The sequence below is a fragment of the Geospiza fortis genome, unplaced genomic scaffold (genome assembly GCF_000277835.1).
Source record: "Geospiza fortis unplaced genomic scaffold, GeoFor_1.0 scaffold524, whole genome shotgun sequence".
Taxonomy (NCBI): Eukaryota; Metazoa; Chordata; class Aves; order Passeriformes; family Thraupidae; genus Geospiza; species Geospiza fortis.
Window position 1 is genome coordinate 443,312 of NW_005054437.1, and position 18,031 is coordinate 461,342.

The 18,031-nt window shown below is 40.7% G+C and overlaps 1 protein-coding gene across 1 annotated transcript in view; it reads right to left on the bottom strand.

Annotated features, from left to right (window-relative positions):
* Window positions 1-14,839, bottom strand: part of PTPN5 (protein tyrosine phosphatase non-receptor type 5) — a 54,314-nt gene extending 39,475 nt beyond the window's left edge. Inside the window, exon 1 of the mRNA XM_005427192.3 lies at window positions 14,727-14,839. Coding sequence (XP_005427249.2) covers window positions 14,727-14,826 — 100 coding nt within the window. The 5' untranslated portion in view covers window positions 14,827-14,839. The remainder of the gene's footprint in view (window positions 1-14,726) is intronic.
* Between the last annotated feature and the right edge of the window lie 3,192 nt (window positions 14,840-18,031).

Genomic DNA, 18,031 nt, shown 5'->3' on the forward strand with positions numbered 1-18,031 from the left:
CAGTCCACCTGCCACTTCATCTGGGGTGGGTGGGAGGAGAGAAAGAGAGGTGAAGGCAGAAAAAATGTTCATGTTCACCCAGGACCATTATTATGGTACTGCAGGGTCACATATAAAAGCAAGCCTGCAAGCTGCTAGAGAGGGATGGAGAAGAGAAATATCAGACTGCAAGAAAAACTGCCTCCCCCTCATCTCCAACAGGAGGAGACTGGCCATCAAACAAGCTGCAAACCTCATTTGATTCCCAATCAGTCACCCATGTTACGTGCTTGCTGATATGTTCTGCGAATTTCAGCGTATGCACAAGGCTCTTTGCTGTGATTTAGAAGAGCTCTCAAGTTGCTGTGATTTTTTCAACAGTCCAACAGCTACTGTGTCATAATTGTCTGGCTGCCACAGGGAAGTGCCACAATGATGAGTGAAAATATCATCTGGATAGATTCCAGTTCCTAAGGGCATCTTCAGCTGAGTTGCGGCAGTGGAAATGTCCACCAGCTCTAACTTTTATCACGAAATAAGATGAAGAGAAAATCCTAGGCATTTTATTGCAGCTTCCATAAAACTCAAGTCTAACAAGAGCCAACATCTCCTACTACCTGCTAAATTCTTGTGCAGAAAAGGGCTTCTACTAGCAATGGTGGGAAACATGTTTATCATGATTACAGAGGGTCCAGATTACCCTTAGGTTGAGTTGTACATATGGAAATAAACATTTAATTATATTAGCAAGGTAGTATTTTTTCTGTGATTAGAATTCTGGACAGTACATTTTGTAAGCCATGAAAAAAGAAAATGCCCAGAAGTTTCCTAATTTATTAAATTGATTTCTGAAAAACCACTTCTGAAACTAACTTTCAGACTACAAGAACAATTTTCAGAGTAATGTTTAAGCCACTGCTACTGTTAGCAGACAAACTGAGGGCTTGTAAGGAGCTAAATAAAGATTTTGTTTTATTAAACACAATTAATGATTCTGAAAAAAGTAAGTAAGCCTGTTCTTCCCTGTGAGAAAGGATCTCACAGGGAGATTAGTTAACATTAACTAATGTTCAGTCTTATTTTTAGTGATTCTAGTGCAAATCTCTGCAAATGTGCTTGTGCTCTAAAGACCTGGAATACAAAGACAAAATCCACTCCCAGGGGGTGAAGGGATAATAGCATTAAAATGTCTTTCAATATCAACTTCCACTGCCCACCACATAGAGTAGCTCACTGTAGTGTTGCTCAAGAAATAGTTCATGGAAAAACGATAACTGGAGAAGAAAAGAAATATGGGAAAGAGAAAAGTAAAACTCACAATCTTTTCAAAGTCCCCTGCTTCCATACAGTCATTTTTGTTCCAAATAATCAAAAGAATTTGCAAAACACAATTTTAAAAGGCAGGATGCTGGCCTATGAAGTCATCTCTGGAGGGGGAAGGATGCAGCCTGACACCAGAGATTTTGTTTTACTGAAGGGTGAGTCTGGGGGACTTCATTTGATCTATCACCAAACCCTTCCTTTCTGGAAGAAACCAGATGTTCCAGACAGCATTCCTCTCGTAACCGGGGCCCTACACACTGATACTGACTGCTTTATGATATACCTAACTCACCTAGTAAGAGAAAAGGTCATTTACCTGATCCTCTCACCAAGTCTGTAGTCCATAACAGCTCATATGAAACAGAGCTCCTAGGAAAAGGCAGCTCAGGATACCTCAGCTGACACCACTCTGAATTGGGTGTGAGCCTCACTTAGATGGGAACAAGAAAAACAAAAATCCTTGGGCTCTCTGCTCTGGAAAGACCGCAAAGAGGAATTGCTAGGAGCCACAAGAAGCAGTAAGAGACTGTCAGATAAAGCAACCATATGGGAAGTACATGGGAGTTACTGTACCATCTGTAGGGTCTGACTGCCAGGGTCATACACTCATTACAAACTGCTATCTGTCTACTAATAATGGGGAAGTTGCTCTTAATTCCCAGTACAAGACTAGTTATGCCTTTGTCCACATCTAAATCATACTCCCACTACTAAGTCAAATACACAATGGCTCTCCTAATGCTCACAGGTCTTAACCACAAGATGCATTGTTAGGCAATGTCCTTTTTCCTTTTGTCCTGTGAAACATCAAGTTAAAGGATATGCCATTTCTCAGGGCAGCCAGGGCCCTTAGAGCAGTGTTTGCTTCAAAACAAAATATTAAATATGGTGTGAAAATACAGGTCTTGAGTGAATGCAGACCCTCAGAGGGCAGAGACACTGAACATTAACTTGTAATTCACCCACACATAATTAGCAATTGCCATCTTTCAATCAGGGCTCAATTCAAAGCTTCTTTTGTTTGATTTTGTCTTTTCTCCTTTCCTCTTAACCCTCTTACAGAAGGTCCATCTAATTAGCACTGAATATTGGATTCAATTTAATATTTTTAAAAATAAAGAACAGATTTCTTTCTTATGCTGTTTTCTTCACTGAACATTTTCAAGTGCCTGGTGATGATTTTGGAGCTGCCTTGAGCTTTTGTAAACAGACCACAGGTTGACTTTCAGTAGAGTTGGTTGTCCCACATTAGTCCCAGGCTGCCAGCTCCCTTTAACACTGAAAATGGAAACCCACAAAGCAGCTCTGTAATTCCACAGTTAAAGAGATAAAGGCTTAGACTGCTCTTGAATCAGCCTTGCACAGGCAGGGAGAACTGTCAGTGGTGCAGCGATGCAGAGCGAAATGTACAGGCTCGAACTCTCTGAAACAGAATAACTAACTGTCCCCTTTCAAACCCTAATTATAATTTTTGTGCCTTTACACTTTAACTACAGGATATACTTACATGTGCCTGAATGCATAAATCAAAGAATAGCAATAATTTCAGAACCAGACAAACATCCCCTTCAATAAAAGAGCGACTCTGACAATGAAAAGAAACAAGTATCACACACTTTTGAAAGTATTTGCTATTCATACCACTACAATCTGAATTGGTGTTGCCACATGGCTGTTGTTGCAAAAAAAAAGAAAAAAAAAAGGATATTTCTTTTCTTAAGTGAATAAATTCAAGAGTACTTCTACAGTCATTATGCTAATACCACTATATGTTTCTAATGTCTCCTCAGTGACTGGCCTGGTATTCTGTAGGTATTAGATCTGCTTTCTGCCCTGGTGAATGAGAAGGTTTGCACCCTGAAGAAGAGGGGTGATTTGCTGGCTTCCTGCCAGGTTCAAATGGGAATGTTTTGATGTCATTCATTAGGGGATAGCCTGCTTTACTAAGAGATTCAAATCTTATGCCCTGGAGCCTTCACAAAAAAAAACCAAAACAAAACCAAACAAAAACCAAAACGTTTAGGAAAGCCACTATCACATTCATTTCAAAGACATTCTCTTTCCTGAGCAAAGTAAATTATATCAAGACCAGTCTCAACAACCATCTTCAGTCATAAACCTGATACAAGCCCCAAGGGTATTATGCCAAGTATAAGCGTTTTGCTTTCTTTCATGCATTTAAAAAGGCTATGCTTGCACAGCTTGGCTGCCTCAGAAAGCAACAGCGTCACTCAGACCCTCTAATTAATCCTTGAAATAAATACTTGTAGAGATAAGAGTGTGGACATCCACAAACAGGACCAGTTTTGTCTCTGCATCAGAGCCTTATTCAACTCAGGGCTACACCGTTATGGGCCCTAATGGAAACTCAGCACAATTAAATATCATTGTTTCCAGTTCAGTACTCTGCTACCTCTGTAACTGCAGTCCCTTCGCGTTACAGGCATGCTTAGGGTACTAAAATGTCACAAGAGCAACAGTTTCAAGCTCTCCTTCTCCCTAGCGATCACACAGGAGCATAAAAAGTGAACAATTCAAGTAGAAAGTGGCAATAGTCTGGGTCTAGTCTATCTGGGTTCCTATACTGTGCTCATCAACATGGATACACAGCCTTAAATAGTAAACTAAAAAGATGCAACAGCTTGCCTTCTCATCTTCTTCCCAGGGAGGAAACATGCACTGAGCAATGTTTTGTCTAGATAGATAAGCAGACATGCACAAGTTGTTACGGCTCTCTGTTGGAGAAGGTGACACGAAAAAAGCACATGCTGGTGATGAGCTTTGCAATTCTTCCGGGAGGATTTTGCAGCACTTGTCTGCAATCCCGAGCTTCACTCTACAAAACAACCCAGAGAAACAAACCTCTCACAGACTCATGCATCCCAAGGCTCCACTCCACCTCACATCACACAGCCTCATGTTGAGTCACTGTAGCAAGAGCTGACATTAATCAACAGGTCACCAAGCTAGCAAGCAAACACCTTTTTGGGTCATGCATCAGCAGAGCATTTCTACTTCTGGCTCCAGACTGGGATCACAGATAGCCCAGGGATTTTCATTCTGTACTCCAGCAAATGCTGCAGAAATGATGATGATCTGAGCTTGCATGGAAGCAGGGGCTGCTTGTGTGCAGGTATGCTGCATGCGTGGGAGGCACACTTAAAACCTCCCCATGCTTCAGGTACAAAAGGCATCATAGTGTGTCCTATTCTGAGGATGAAAAGACAGGAATTTAGCTCCTCATCTATGCAACACAAATTGGGACTATTAAAAACCATCATTTTGTCAGGTCTTGATTGGAGCATTTCTTTCTTTTCAGAAGCTCCTGACCTCGTAACATTTATAATTCAGGTCACCACAAAGGCACCAAACATATTCTTACAGACTCCTAGTTGTCCCACAGTTTTGTCTCCATGTTGAAATACACTGTGTATATTACATAATTTGGAATTTGAGTAGTCAATTGCTTCCCTTAGGATGCTCTGTACAAAGTGTGAGTGACAGTATGTGTCAATGGGAAGCAAGATTTCATCCACAGAGCTGTATTTCTGCTATGCTATCCAGAACACTTCATCTGCATTAACAGGAGATGCCAAACACCTCATACCAAGTCTCCTCCCACACTTGACTTCAATATGAAGAATAAAGTACTGAGTAATCTTGTAAATCTCATTCTTAGCTTCTAAAGACCAGTGCGGCACTTCCAAACCTTCCCACCTCTGTCTTCCTCCACGTTAGTTTAAGATTCTACTAAAAGAATTTTTTTTTTGTTTGCACCTCTCATCTCCCAATGCCAATTACATACAGCAAAACTGCTTGGTCCTTTCCTGAAGGGTTTGTGTAGAAGGTTTTTGTAGCAGGGTTGGGGTGGGGGTACAAGGATGGCTTCTTTGAGAAGCTTCCCCATGTCTGACAGTTCTAATGCCAGCCAGCTGGCCAAGGCCAAGCACATCAGATGGTAGGAATGCTGCTGGGATAATCTGTTTAAGGAGAATAAAGTTATGGCACAGAAGCAAATGTTGAATGGCTATGGAAGAAAGGAGTGAGACTGAGACTAGCTGAGAGGAACAGCCCTGCAGACACCTGGGTCAGTGCAGGAGGAGCAAGAGCTGGGATTCCCCTGCAGCCCATGGAGGAGCAGAGATCCACCTGCAGCCTCTGGAGGAACGCACAGCAGAGCAGATGGCCAAAAGAAGGTTGTGACTCCATGGTAAGCCCATGCTGGAGCAGGGGAGCCTGCAGAGCCAGGGAGAGAGGAGCCCATGCTGGAGCAGCCTGTTCCTGAGGGACCACAGCCAGGAACCCACACCAGAGTAGTTCATGAAGGACTGCAGCCCATGGGGAGGACTCACGCTGGAGAAGTTAATGGAGTGCCTACCATGGGAGGGAGGGACCACACACTGGAGAAGGGGAAGAACTCTTTTTCCTGAGGAAGCAGAGGCAGAAACAACATGTGATGAACTGAATGATAACCCCCATTCTCCATCTCCCTGAACCACTAAGAGAGAGGAGATAGAGAATCAGGAATGAAGTTAAGACCAAGGAAGGAGGAGTAGGAGGAAGGTGTTTTTGAGACTCGTTTTACTTCTCATTATCTGCTCTGATTTTGATTGGCAATAAATTCAACTAATTTCCCTGAGTTTTGCCTGTGACAGTAACTGGGGAATGATCTCTCCCAGTCCTTATCTCAACTCATCAGCCATTTGATATATTTTCTCTCCCTTATCCAGTTCAGAGGGGGAGGGAGAGTGGCTTTGGTGGGTGCCTGGCCTCCAGCAAAGGTCAAATCACCACAATAGCATTAATTATGCTGGAAAGATCATAAAAAGAATGGGAAAGAGAAACATTTTATCCATGGTCCAGGTAGAAGCCCTGTGATCTATTTCAGATATGCTGAGCAGAGGCACAGAAGACAAAAGAGTAAGCAGGGCAGTATCAAGTCCTATTTTTGAGGGATAACTGTAACATCACAGTTCATCCTTTCATCTCCACAGATCTTGAAATGATCTTATCAGCTGAACAGACAATAGCATCCCTAAATACATATGTGCATTCAATAGGAGTAGCACTTTAGTAGCGTGTAAAAAACCTCAAGAATAAAGGAAGCTTCACCTTAGAGCTGTTGCAAAAGCATTTTTCTGTACAGAAAAATAACGCAGGCTCTTCAATGTGCTGGCAAAGAACATTCAGAACCTATCAGTACCAGTGAGCACACAGGAAGCTAAAAGGGGCCATTTTGAGAACGTCTGCACAAACCTGACAGAAAGAAAAATAACCTATTCTGAAAAATAGGACTGTATTTGTCTTTGTCTCCCACAGAAGGCATACAAAATGGAAGGCATTTAGTGTCTTTCAGGAGTGCCATCCCTCTTATCAAAAGGCTGTAAAATTAGTCAGATGAAACTTCCACCTGTTTCAGCTAGTATGTTGCCTGTGCAAGGAAGCTGGGACCAAGTCTTACAGTCTAATCAGGTTCTCTTCAATTTCTGTGAGAGAACTTTTTCACACACACAGAGGTAAAGGCATTCAAACTGCTAAAGACTATGCAAAGCAGCAGCTTTGGACTGTCATTTGAAGGTCAGCCTCCAACACACAGTATTTATTTTTCTATTGTTAAACAACCTGAGTAGAAAGGACTTTTGCTAGAATATGTTAGTTAATTGAATCTGGAACATTAACAGGTTTTTCACAACACTGTAGTATTTTTTCTATGAAAAGCAATGAAAAAATGGTTCTATTTAAAAGTGGTAATAGCTGTAGTCTTTGAACATATGCTTAATGAATAAATCTGTTCAGAAAAAGCCTTGTGTGTATTGGAGGGAGGTAGTATGTTTGTTCTCACTTAAAGCGTGCCATGGTGGCAATCATCAATAGCAAATGGCATCTATTGTTGGGACTAAAAAAAATGTCATTTGGCCATTTACTTTCAGGTGAAATTGCTCTTTTAAATAACACATTCTTTTAGCTAAACAGCTGAGTTGAAAATAAAGCAATAGCAGATCCATGTCATTAAGGACACCTTTTAAACTCTTTGGTAGGTGCAAAGAACCACAACATAGTAATATTGAGGCAGCTTGCTGCCACAGCATGGGGTGCAGCACACAGAAAGCCTACAGCTCACAGGGAAGAGGCATTCAGATCCCATGGGGAGAACAGCCTAACAACCCAGTGCTACCACATACTGCAGTGGTGGGTGCAATCCCAAGGATGAAATTATATAGGATACAGCAAATCAGGGGACCTGAGCAGAATAGACTCTGTAAAGCTTAAATGACAACCAAAAATCTGGGATGAAAAACACATGAGAACAAACTCAACCTACTGCTTTGCCATTTGCATGAGCAGGTGGATGAATTTAATAAGCTGGTAGATTTGTTTGTGAAATTCAAATGCCAATTCCATACACTGGGAAGTGTGAAAAACATCTACAGTCAAGCCAGAGCTGGCTGGGTATTTTTAAAGGAAGCTTGACAGATGTTGTGAAAATGTACTGCAAAAGAGTCAAACCTGTCAGTATTTACTCAACTCCTCTGTTGAAGAGCTCCATGTTCCTCTCATGGAGTGCCTGAATCTCTCCTTTCTCCACTTAAACTGAGAGTTTAAGCTCCTCACTTCCACTCTGAATGCTCCAAAAGGAAGCTTCACAGAGGCTGACTCGCCTTCCTGTTCTATTTTTCAATAACATGCTTGACTATGACTCCCTTTTTGCAACACAGCCAGATCTCAGCTGGAAGGTTCATTTTGTGGTGAAAGAGCCACAGGGAACTCCCAAGCTGCATTCAACCAAATCTCCTGGTGCAACACACTGCAGTTGGAAATCTAACAAATCTAATGGCTGAGACCATGCCATGATCACCTCTTTGACAACTCTTCTCAGCTAGCAGGGTTGGGAGACTGCTTCAGCCAAGCACAAGCCAATGCCTGCTCTCCATCAGTGTCTTTAACTTGTCAATCCTTGCAGTCCCTCCTCTCTCCTTTTAGAGTTTTCCTTGTGAAGATGCAGAGAAGGCCCAGATGTTAACAAAGATCAGAGACCATGTGCAGGTGGAAAGAGATAAGATTCACAAACAAAGCAAGTCTTAGGTTCCCAAGACAGACCAGTGATACAATGAAGAAAACATTCCACCATTAAAACCCCTAATTCTTGAGGTTGGCACTCCACAACTGCTCACCTCTTAATGCTGTGCTTACTAAAGTACTTTGTCCATTGAGGCTTCTTGCACTTCCCCATGATGATGTCACCAGCAGGCATAAGGAAGCATGAAACCTCAGTCAGCAAACTAGTAAGGCAGAGGTCAAGAAACCACGATTTTCAGAAACAGTAGAGGTTTGAGATATGGCGGCAACATTAGATTTCCAAAGGGTGTCAAACTTATCTTCTGTGACAGTCCCTGTTGCTGAAGAACACGCTTAAAAAATAAGTTTATAAAACTGTTGCATATGGACCATGTGACGTGTCAGCAAAGTTCTGTTCTCAAAAATGACTAATCGTTTTGCCAGGCTGACTTTCAGCTATGATATTAGTTTGTCCATTAATTAATCAGTCAGCCCACCAAACCAAACCAGTGCCCATGAGGCATGCATATAATTTAGTATGTAACAACATGTACAAAATACTGCACTGTTTTGGATGTCACATACCTGAAGCAGGGATATTCTTCAGTATTTTTGACTTAAAAATTTGTGTTCTATGGCATTAAACTCGGTCCTACAAAACCACTGGACAATGGACTTGCAACAATAAGCAGAGAAAGGAGAAGACAAAACACAGATGGCAAAAGAAGGTGCATGTTTGGTATTAATGGAAAAGAGAATATCTGATAAGAGAGGAAAGAAGGAAAATAAATACAAAGCCATAGAAAAGAAGCCCACAGGAGGAGGAGGAGTGTGAAAAGCCTGACAGAAGGACTGAGTGGAGACTAAAAACAGCATCTGGCAGTAGCTCAAATCAAACAAGGTAGCATATGCAAGAAGTACAGCATACTGAAAACTTCCTTCCTCTTGGGTATTAAATAACCTCAGAATTAAGATAGAGAGTCTTCCCTCCCTCTCCTCTGAAATATCTTGCTCTAAACTCTGAAACAGAAAAAAACTAAGGTTAAACTTTCTGGTGATTGCCATTTCTCAATTACAACTGTGAGCTCTTACTAAAAATTTTCAGACACAAAGCCGCAGAAATCAGGCACGGATTTGGATTCACTTTTCTAGTAGGAAACATGATAGTGGGTATCTCATGCCTAATAGACTTAGGGCATCAAGAGGTCAGAATTTTGAAAGGTCTAGGAAAATTTTCAAAAGCTCCACTGCCCCTAGACAGAGCCCTAGTTCTGCTGAAACAATAATTGTTCCTCAAAAGATAGGCCTAAGTTTCATTTTCAAAAGCAGCTTAAAAATATGGATTACACTTCACACTGACAGCGAGAGAACACCGCAGTTGTTTTTGAAACTGAGACTGACATGGTTTTCAAACTGCTGCCTACCACGTGCTTTTGCTTTCTTTTAATTGTGCCTGTGAATACAGCACACAAATGTGTCTGCTGTCACTCACAATTAAGACAATACAGGTACAGTTGGGAGAACATCAAATACTACAAACTGGGCAGTGTGAAGACAGCCCAGCATTCCAAATCTTAGACTGCAAGTGACATTTATGCTATTTGCACCTGCACAAAAGCTGAGACAGTCCCACATGGGGAAGAGTTACAGTGCTGGCCAAGGACTAACAGAATTCCAGTTCTGTCAGCTCTCACAGGGGTGGAACATGGCCTTACAGTTAGACTTGCCAAGGTGAGCAATGCAACTTCAGGGAATATCCCCCCATGCCCACCTCTTTTCTGTCATGATGCACGGGCTGCAACATCTACATCTGACTTCACAACAGGAACAAACTACAACCACAGTCCTTCACCCGTGACCATCTGGAGCAGGGCTGTAACTGGAGTTTGCTGTGGCTCTCCTCAGGTCCATATGCCCATATTTCCTTCACCAGAACACAGGAAAGCAAAATCAAAAAGTTGATGCCACCCAGACCTCACTCTAACAAAGCACAACTGGCCAAATTAATATTCTGTGACAGACTCTATTGCCAAAGAGCAAGCTTAAAAGGTATGACCTACACAAAGAGGCATGAGCAATGAGGGGAGAACTACCCTAATATGAATGATGAAAGGAGGATTGGCAGAACAGCCCTGAACAATCCCTGGAGGGGAGTGACAGCCCAGAGATACTATTTTGCTGCCTGCATAGCAGTGGAGACAAAGTAGAATGTATTTTCACCTTGGATTTACGACACCAATCTCCATAGGGATGGATAGAAACTGTTTTAAGAACCCCAGACTCTGTGATCTACCTTTGAAATACAGCTGCCTGCCTGCTAGAGGTCCTGGATCTTATCATATTAAGTATGCCCCAATGTTTTGTCAGTATATGCTCATCATTCTCTGTACATGGTTAGACTTTTCAAATTATATTATTGTATTAAGGTTTGAAGAGTAAAACCCAGGAACATATCAGCAAATGATTCTGTTGTGTTTTCACGCAGTATGCCTGAAAGGTATCAAAATTTCCAGTTTTCACTGGAACTTCTTCAGAAAGCAAATAATCAGTTCCCTTAAACGCCGTATGAAATCCCAGTGTGAATAACAAAGTAATACCCTTGGTATTCAACAATAAGATATCCTTGATGTTGTGACTGCTGTGCTGGGCTAATGGAGCTGGCAGAGGAGTAAACATACATCAGGGAACACCATCAACAGGGTCAAGCCTTTAAATTACAAATGCCAGTTTATCAATTACCTTCACTTAGTGTGAAGCAAGATAATTTTATGCAGAGCATAGAAGGAGAACGAAGAGCATCAAGTCAACTCACCACCTGTATAGTTTGAGAAAGGATCAAGTGTAAAAAGGATTAACAGAGAAAATCCCCCAAAACCCAAGAATTTATCCAGCCCTTAATAAAGATATGATAATACTGAAAGAAACTGTATTAAAACTTCTAAATCAATAGAACTATCTAAATCAATAGGACCATAGAACTAAAACTGGCACATGATAATTTACCAAACAGATGCTTGTCAAAAAGAATGGACTGATTTTCAATTTAACTCTTGATTGAAATCAGGGTCCCTGACTTGTAGAGAGTGTTCCTTGGCACTGCAAACTGCCTCATCCTCACCATCTCTCTGATTCTGAAATGCCATTAAGAGATGAACTGAGATTTTTATTGGTTTAATTTTCTACAGTGTTTACTGTACACACTGCAGAATAAACTTGCTTTATTAAAGATTTGACTGAAAGGTTTCAAATTCAAACTGTCAACCCAAGTGCACACTCCTTGAGAAATAGCATGTTAATTTTGCTCATCCCCACAGACTCACGTGGCCTCTTTCATCTGTATCCTCTTTCCCACCCGCACAAAAGCAGTTTGTGGCTCTGTTGTGCAGCTCCAGCAAAACTTTTCAAGCCTCCAGAAACACCTTCCAGTTTCATTTCACTCACTCTGTTTTTTGCTTCATGCACTGTGCTGGATGTGAGCAAGTGGACATGAGGCAGTTCAGTGAAATAAGTAGACTTATGATTACTTAGAGTGACCATTTTTCAATCTAGTCCATAATTTTATGGCTTCACCATCTGTATTAACTGGCTGGCATAAACATATTCTAACAGTTTCCAAAGAAATCTTTCAGAATTTTAATTTGGCCTCCGACTTACCCTAATCAAGCCATGCCTTAGAAGTTTCTCATTAGCTCCTATGCCCTGCAATGCAAGCAGTATTTTCTTTGTATGAATGTAAATGATTGCTCAACTGAAGTACTACAACATTGAAGTGACCTTTGGCCACATTCTGCATTGTATTTTGTGCAATACTGAAGTTTATTATTGTGTTTCTGACAGCTGAACTTTTTTTTAGCCTTTTCTTCGCCAAATTTGAAACAAGGGCCAGCCTACAGTCCTACAGCAATGCCTGGAGAATGATTTCTACTTCAAACATTCATTGGAGCATGTTCCATCAGATTAAAGACATGGATTTAAATTTTATACACCTGAGCCTTTCCTGAAATTAGCATGACTGATACTTTCTAAGTGCCTTTGCCTCTTGTGCCAAAAGCAGTCTGCTCAGCCACCTCAGACTGAAGCCTTTCCAGGGTACTTTTCATCAAGCACACGTGCCAGGGGTAGCTCCAGACACAGAATTCCTCCCATGGTGCTTTAGCAATGCTTCCATGCTGCCTCTACCAAGTTAACATGAAAGGAAGTGCATGACCTTCAACTCACATTCAGTTGGGAAGTTTCAGCACAGTTTCCTTGCTGGAACTATTCCACTTTGATGTCACATGTTAAATGAATGTCGATCTTTTCTTTCTCCCCTCCCACACCAGGTTTTTCCAGGTTAAGCTTTTCTGCAAGGCAGAACTACCCACGCCTTATTCTGCAATAAAAACAAAACTGCTTGAAAAACTTCCCTTTGTATTGCCCACATATAAAGTGTAAGCCAGTAATCACTGCTGGATTAAAGATCTTTTCTATGAACAACCGGCAGGCTCAGTGCACGAACACTGGGTATTTTGGCCTCGAGATGAGAAGGGCAGTGTCAAAGCCTAAGCAAAGACACAAAGGGAAGAAGTGAAGACCCTTATAAACCAGGAGGGGGAAAAGTAATAATTAATAAATAAATAAATAGTGTTATTCTATCAGTACCATTCACACATTTCCCCCCAAAAGCAGTCATATTGGTGGATGGGAAATAGAACGTGAAACATGAAAGAGCTCTGAACATACTCAGTAGCCCTAAGAATCATATAACAGATTTATAGAACATAATTTTTTTTTTAGCTATCCAGCTAAAAACAGAGGGGGTATGGTTTCTGTGTTGGTAGATGGAACAAATTTAACTTACCTCCATACTTTTAACTATATTTTACTACAAATTTCAATGTTTTACTTACAAATTTTACTTTCATATTTTTACTTACAAATTTCAGTAAGGGGATAAATTTGATAAGCACAGTGATTTCTGAATTCATTATTTTGTATAGCAGCAGAATGGTGCTACATTGTTTTTGTGCTCATGTCTTGCTTTGAAATTAATATAGTCTATAAGCGTCATGTAACAAATTATCATGCTTTTACTTATGCCAAAGTATCAAGAATAAGTGCTTTGAGGCAAAATGTGTGTTTGTCATTTATTGTATGTTTGTACATGTCCTAACATAATGAGACTTGCAATTATTTTGCACAATTACCCACCATCTCAATAAAACACCCACCATCTCATTGATGTTTCATGGCCTTGGTTTAACCCTGGTCTCAAATGATCCACACAAGTTTGTAAAAAACACCAAAATGTGTAACACTAACATGACTCTCTGAGCTTACAGAAAAGACAGCACCTCCTTTCTGCCTTTCAGTCAAATCAAATGAGTGGCAGGCATTGATTCTCAATTGTCCAAATCCGACCCCTTATATCTAATTTGTAAAGAAGGTGGGAATGCCCAGAAAAATACATCTAAGTTACCTGAAGTTTTTCAGGATTCTTGCATAAATAAGATTACGGCTCATAAACTTTTTTTAGCAGTAAATTATACATAAAGAACTCATTCCCCCACAGCTTATTTGCATAGAGCACATGCTTTTGCGCTCCAAACATCCCCTAATAAAGGTTTTCAGCATCCTCTTTCCACAAGCTGGGTCTTCATTGCAGTGGGGAGCTGGTACCAAGGGCCCACCCACGTCAGATGCACTGGCTCCTCCAGCATAAAAACAACCAGAAACTGCAACAGTCTGCAAGGAGGTACCAAAGGCCAGTCCAAGGGCAGCATTAACTGCAATCAGTAAATAAATCAGGTAATGAACGAATAAAACCAAAAAAGGTTTCTCTACACTGGATGCAGGATTCAAAGCCCTAGTTGCTCTAAGAGCCCTCACTATGCAGACAGGAAACACTTTCCTGTACAAGACAGAATATGTTTAGAAACAAGTCCAGAATGGCTTGAAAACACCCAGTTCCTTGATGATTGAACAAAACTAATCTATTTACAGTTTACCATGAACCAATCATAAAGAAAGAAAAAGAAATGCTTGAAACAGCTATGGACTGGATTTGAAAGGACTTCCTAAAGAGCTTTTAAGAGACAAAGGCTTAATCCTTTAGGTTACCTTAGAATTCCAATCTAGAAAGAATTGCATAGACATCAAGCAGGCAGTGGAGGTAAAACAGACTCTGAATGATGTGAGAACCACAGCTAGATTAAAATATATACTCCATCATGAAAAGATCTGCCAAAAACTGCCTTCCATGCTAACTGGGCTTTGCAAAGCACTTAAAACCTGAAAATTAGGATAAGTTCTGCAGGACTATATGGCAGTGTTTTTCATCTGTACTGAAGTGACAGCATGATAACTCTCCTCTTCCTTGTCTTACTTACCATCTGACTTGCACTCAGTCCTTTCAGTCACATAGTAACTTGGTTCCGATGCCTGCTCCAGGACAGAAGGTCCTCTGGGATTATCATTTACGTCCTTCATGCACTAGAATCCTGAAAAATAAAGGAAAACCCTAAGCTTTAACAGTATCAGATATCTAAGAATCATTCAGGGCTTTTACACACAATTCTTCTTGACAATAAATTCTAAAAGACCGTGACGAGCTGCTCATCCATAAAAAAAGAGTCAACCCACTAATGTGTGGGGTGAGGTGAAACATGGAAAGGAGATCAAGTATATTGCCATATTATCATTGATGAACATGCTTTTGCTTATTGCCTGCATAAAGGAACTGCAATCTACCAGAATCAAAGGGTATGCATCATAAAATGTTTTAATATTTAAGGAAAAGGAGGCAATCCATAAACTAAGCTCCCTTAGGAGCCATCTGCTCCATAAGAAAAAAGCCTTCAGCTGAAATCATAACTCCCCATTTCACTAAAATCTCCAAGAGGGCTTAAAGGTCTGAATGCAAGACAAAAGCCCTTTTTTTGGGAAGGACTGTTGAATGTGTCATACTTATCACACAGTGGGTCTAACTGAACACATAATTTGGGAAGAGTCCATCATAACCTCATAACATGAGACCATGTGCCCAATATGCCACTAAAAGCATGGCAAAAACATGGGCAAAAAGGGTCATACAGGCAGGTGGAAAGAAATTCACCCGTAACAAACTGCAAGGACTTTTTCCTCCTTCACACATTCAGCTAAAGGAGAGGCCAGAGATACCTTTTTTGTCCAGATGATAAAGTGCTCTGCCTTCAAAGCTTATGTGATTTGTCATCTACTTCTAAAGGACCTTGCACTGTGAACATCAGGCCAGTTCATTCAGTCTCTTCCAAAGTCCACAGAGACAAACAGAACTCTTTATATTGATGCCAGTACTCTGTGCCTCACAAACCCAATCAAGAAATCTCCTAAGAACTTGAGTTTAAAGGGCTAAATTCTGAAAGTGTCCTCTCCTACAGAGTTACTGTTGAAATCCTTTGACTGGAAAATGATCTTGCTGGTTCTGAACAGGCTAATAAATCCAAGATTATTTAGATATGCAGCTTTTATCTCTGACACTGGGACACGAGGTGCTCACTGCATATAGAGCAGCACATATGTATGTTAAAGAACATATTTAAAAGTCACATCCTTAGAAGACACCAGTATACAAGAAGACGGCATCTAGGTAAAAGCAAAACAGCAGAGTAATGTGTGAGGCACTCCTCAGAAAATCACCTGATGCAATACAGCACATCTTAGCACTTATCCTCTGCTACCCAGGACAGGGATTACTGAGGGATGAAACTGGCTGTAAAGGCTGGGATACATGCTGTCTCTTTCATTTGTAATAATACAAACATAGTATGTAAGTCCAAGAATAAGAATCACTGTCTGTGTACCTAGTGTGTCTCCAAACATGATCCAAAAGTTATTTCTAAAACCAGAAAAAAATAAGAATACATCATACAGATGGTATTTATACTTTTATAGCCACTTAGAAACACCTTCCTTCCCAGGAAAATATGACCACTGATTATTTTCAGCTAGATGTTTTTGTTAAGTTAGTTTTTGATGTGATTTCTTCTGTCCAAGCTCAAACCAGAAAAGATGTGTTGCAGGCAAGTCCCAAAGGAAGTCGACCTTCTTTTACAGAGCAGGTCCTACTAAAAACAACTTAAAAACCCCATGAAAAGATGGTGTGGACAGTTCTGAGTCTACCATCAGCACACCCATTGCCTCTCAAACTTGTCAATGACATAACTGCCAGCTGTGTGCAACAACTCCTGAGAAACAGGCTTTGCAATGCTCTCATGTCCCTCCAGCCGAACTGCCATGACGTGCAGAACCAAGGAGTAACGGATTTCGTAAGGGACTTTATGTCTTTTGCCTCACTATTGAAGGCCAAATTACATCCCTAGACTGCACCTTATTAGTAATCTAATAAAGCATGTTACACCTTTCTACACAGCACTTCTTGTCTTGACACGAAGGGCTCTAGTATCTGAACAGGCTGCCCCAGCAAGCAAAGGTTATCACTTCTGCTAAGTGGAAATGTAATTAACTCTGCATGACCTCAGTACAATGCAAGCAGAAGACAAGAGCTAAAATTCAAGCCAGAAGTGGTTTGTGCTTTTGAAAAAGTAGAGTAAGAATGTTTGCATTTAGTTATTGTGGTTACACAAGGTAACACAACAACACACAGTTTTTAGCATAGAGCTGTTACAATGACAGTAGCTCCAAATGTTTTCTTTGACTTCCCTTAGTGCCTGCAGTTCACCACAATATTCAAATAGTGGTGAAAATATTCAAATACTGGTATATAACTGTTTTCTTTGCATACTGTGTTCAAACAACTTGGTATGACAACAATTCCAGAAAGGTCAAACAAACAAGAATTAATGTTGAAGCTCTATACGCCTCTATAAAGAGAGAGTTGCCTCTTCCTAAACTATATTCTACTGTCGTATTCTGCATTCAGTGCAGGTGCCTTGCCAGACTCCACACTTAATTCTTATTAATATTATAAATTATTATTAATAATTTATTCTGCCTCCAAACTCAAACATTCCTCCTCTACTTCCTCTTTCCCCATCATTTAATTTAGGGACAGGTGTAGTTTTACACTGGTGAAAGAAATACCCATCTATTGCCTAACATGTCCTGTATTTCTGCCTCTCCAACAGCATGTGAATGATCGAAGGAAAATATCACTAAAGCAAGGCAGGAATCACTCCTGCCTCTTTATACTGCCTCCAAACTCAAACATTCCTCCTCTACTTCCTCTTTCCCCATCATTTAATTTAGGGACAGGTGTAGTTTTACACTGGTGAAAGAAATACCCATCTATTGCCTAACATGTCCTGTATTTCTGCCTCTCCAACAGCATGTGAATGATCGAAGGAAAATATCACTAAAGCAAGGCAGGAATCACTCCTGCCTCTGAAATAGATAAAGGCTTATTTCCAATTAACTTACACCTTGCAGTTATTATCAATGCAAAAGTGATGTGAAAACAATGCTGCGATCTGGCAGCATTTTACACCTACTATATACTGATGTAGAAGACATTATTCCATCTGCCCTTGACTACAAGGAAAACCTTCAAGGCCAAGTAGTTTTACAGAAAGCAACTCACATTAGACAATAAAGGCAATACAACTGCATGACCTTCCTTTTGAAACTCTGGTGTGTCCTCTGTTATCCTGACATAAGCAGCTACAACCAGCCACAGGAGCACTCATGTGCAAAAGTG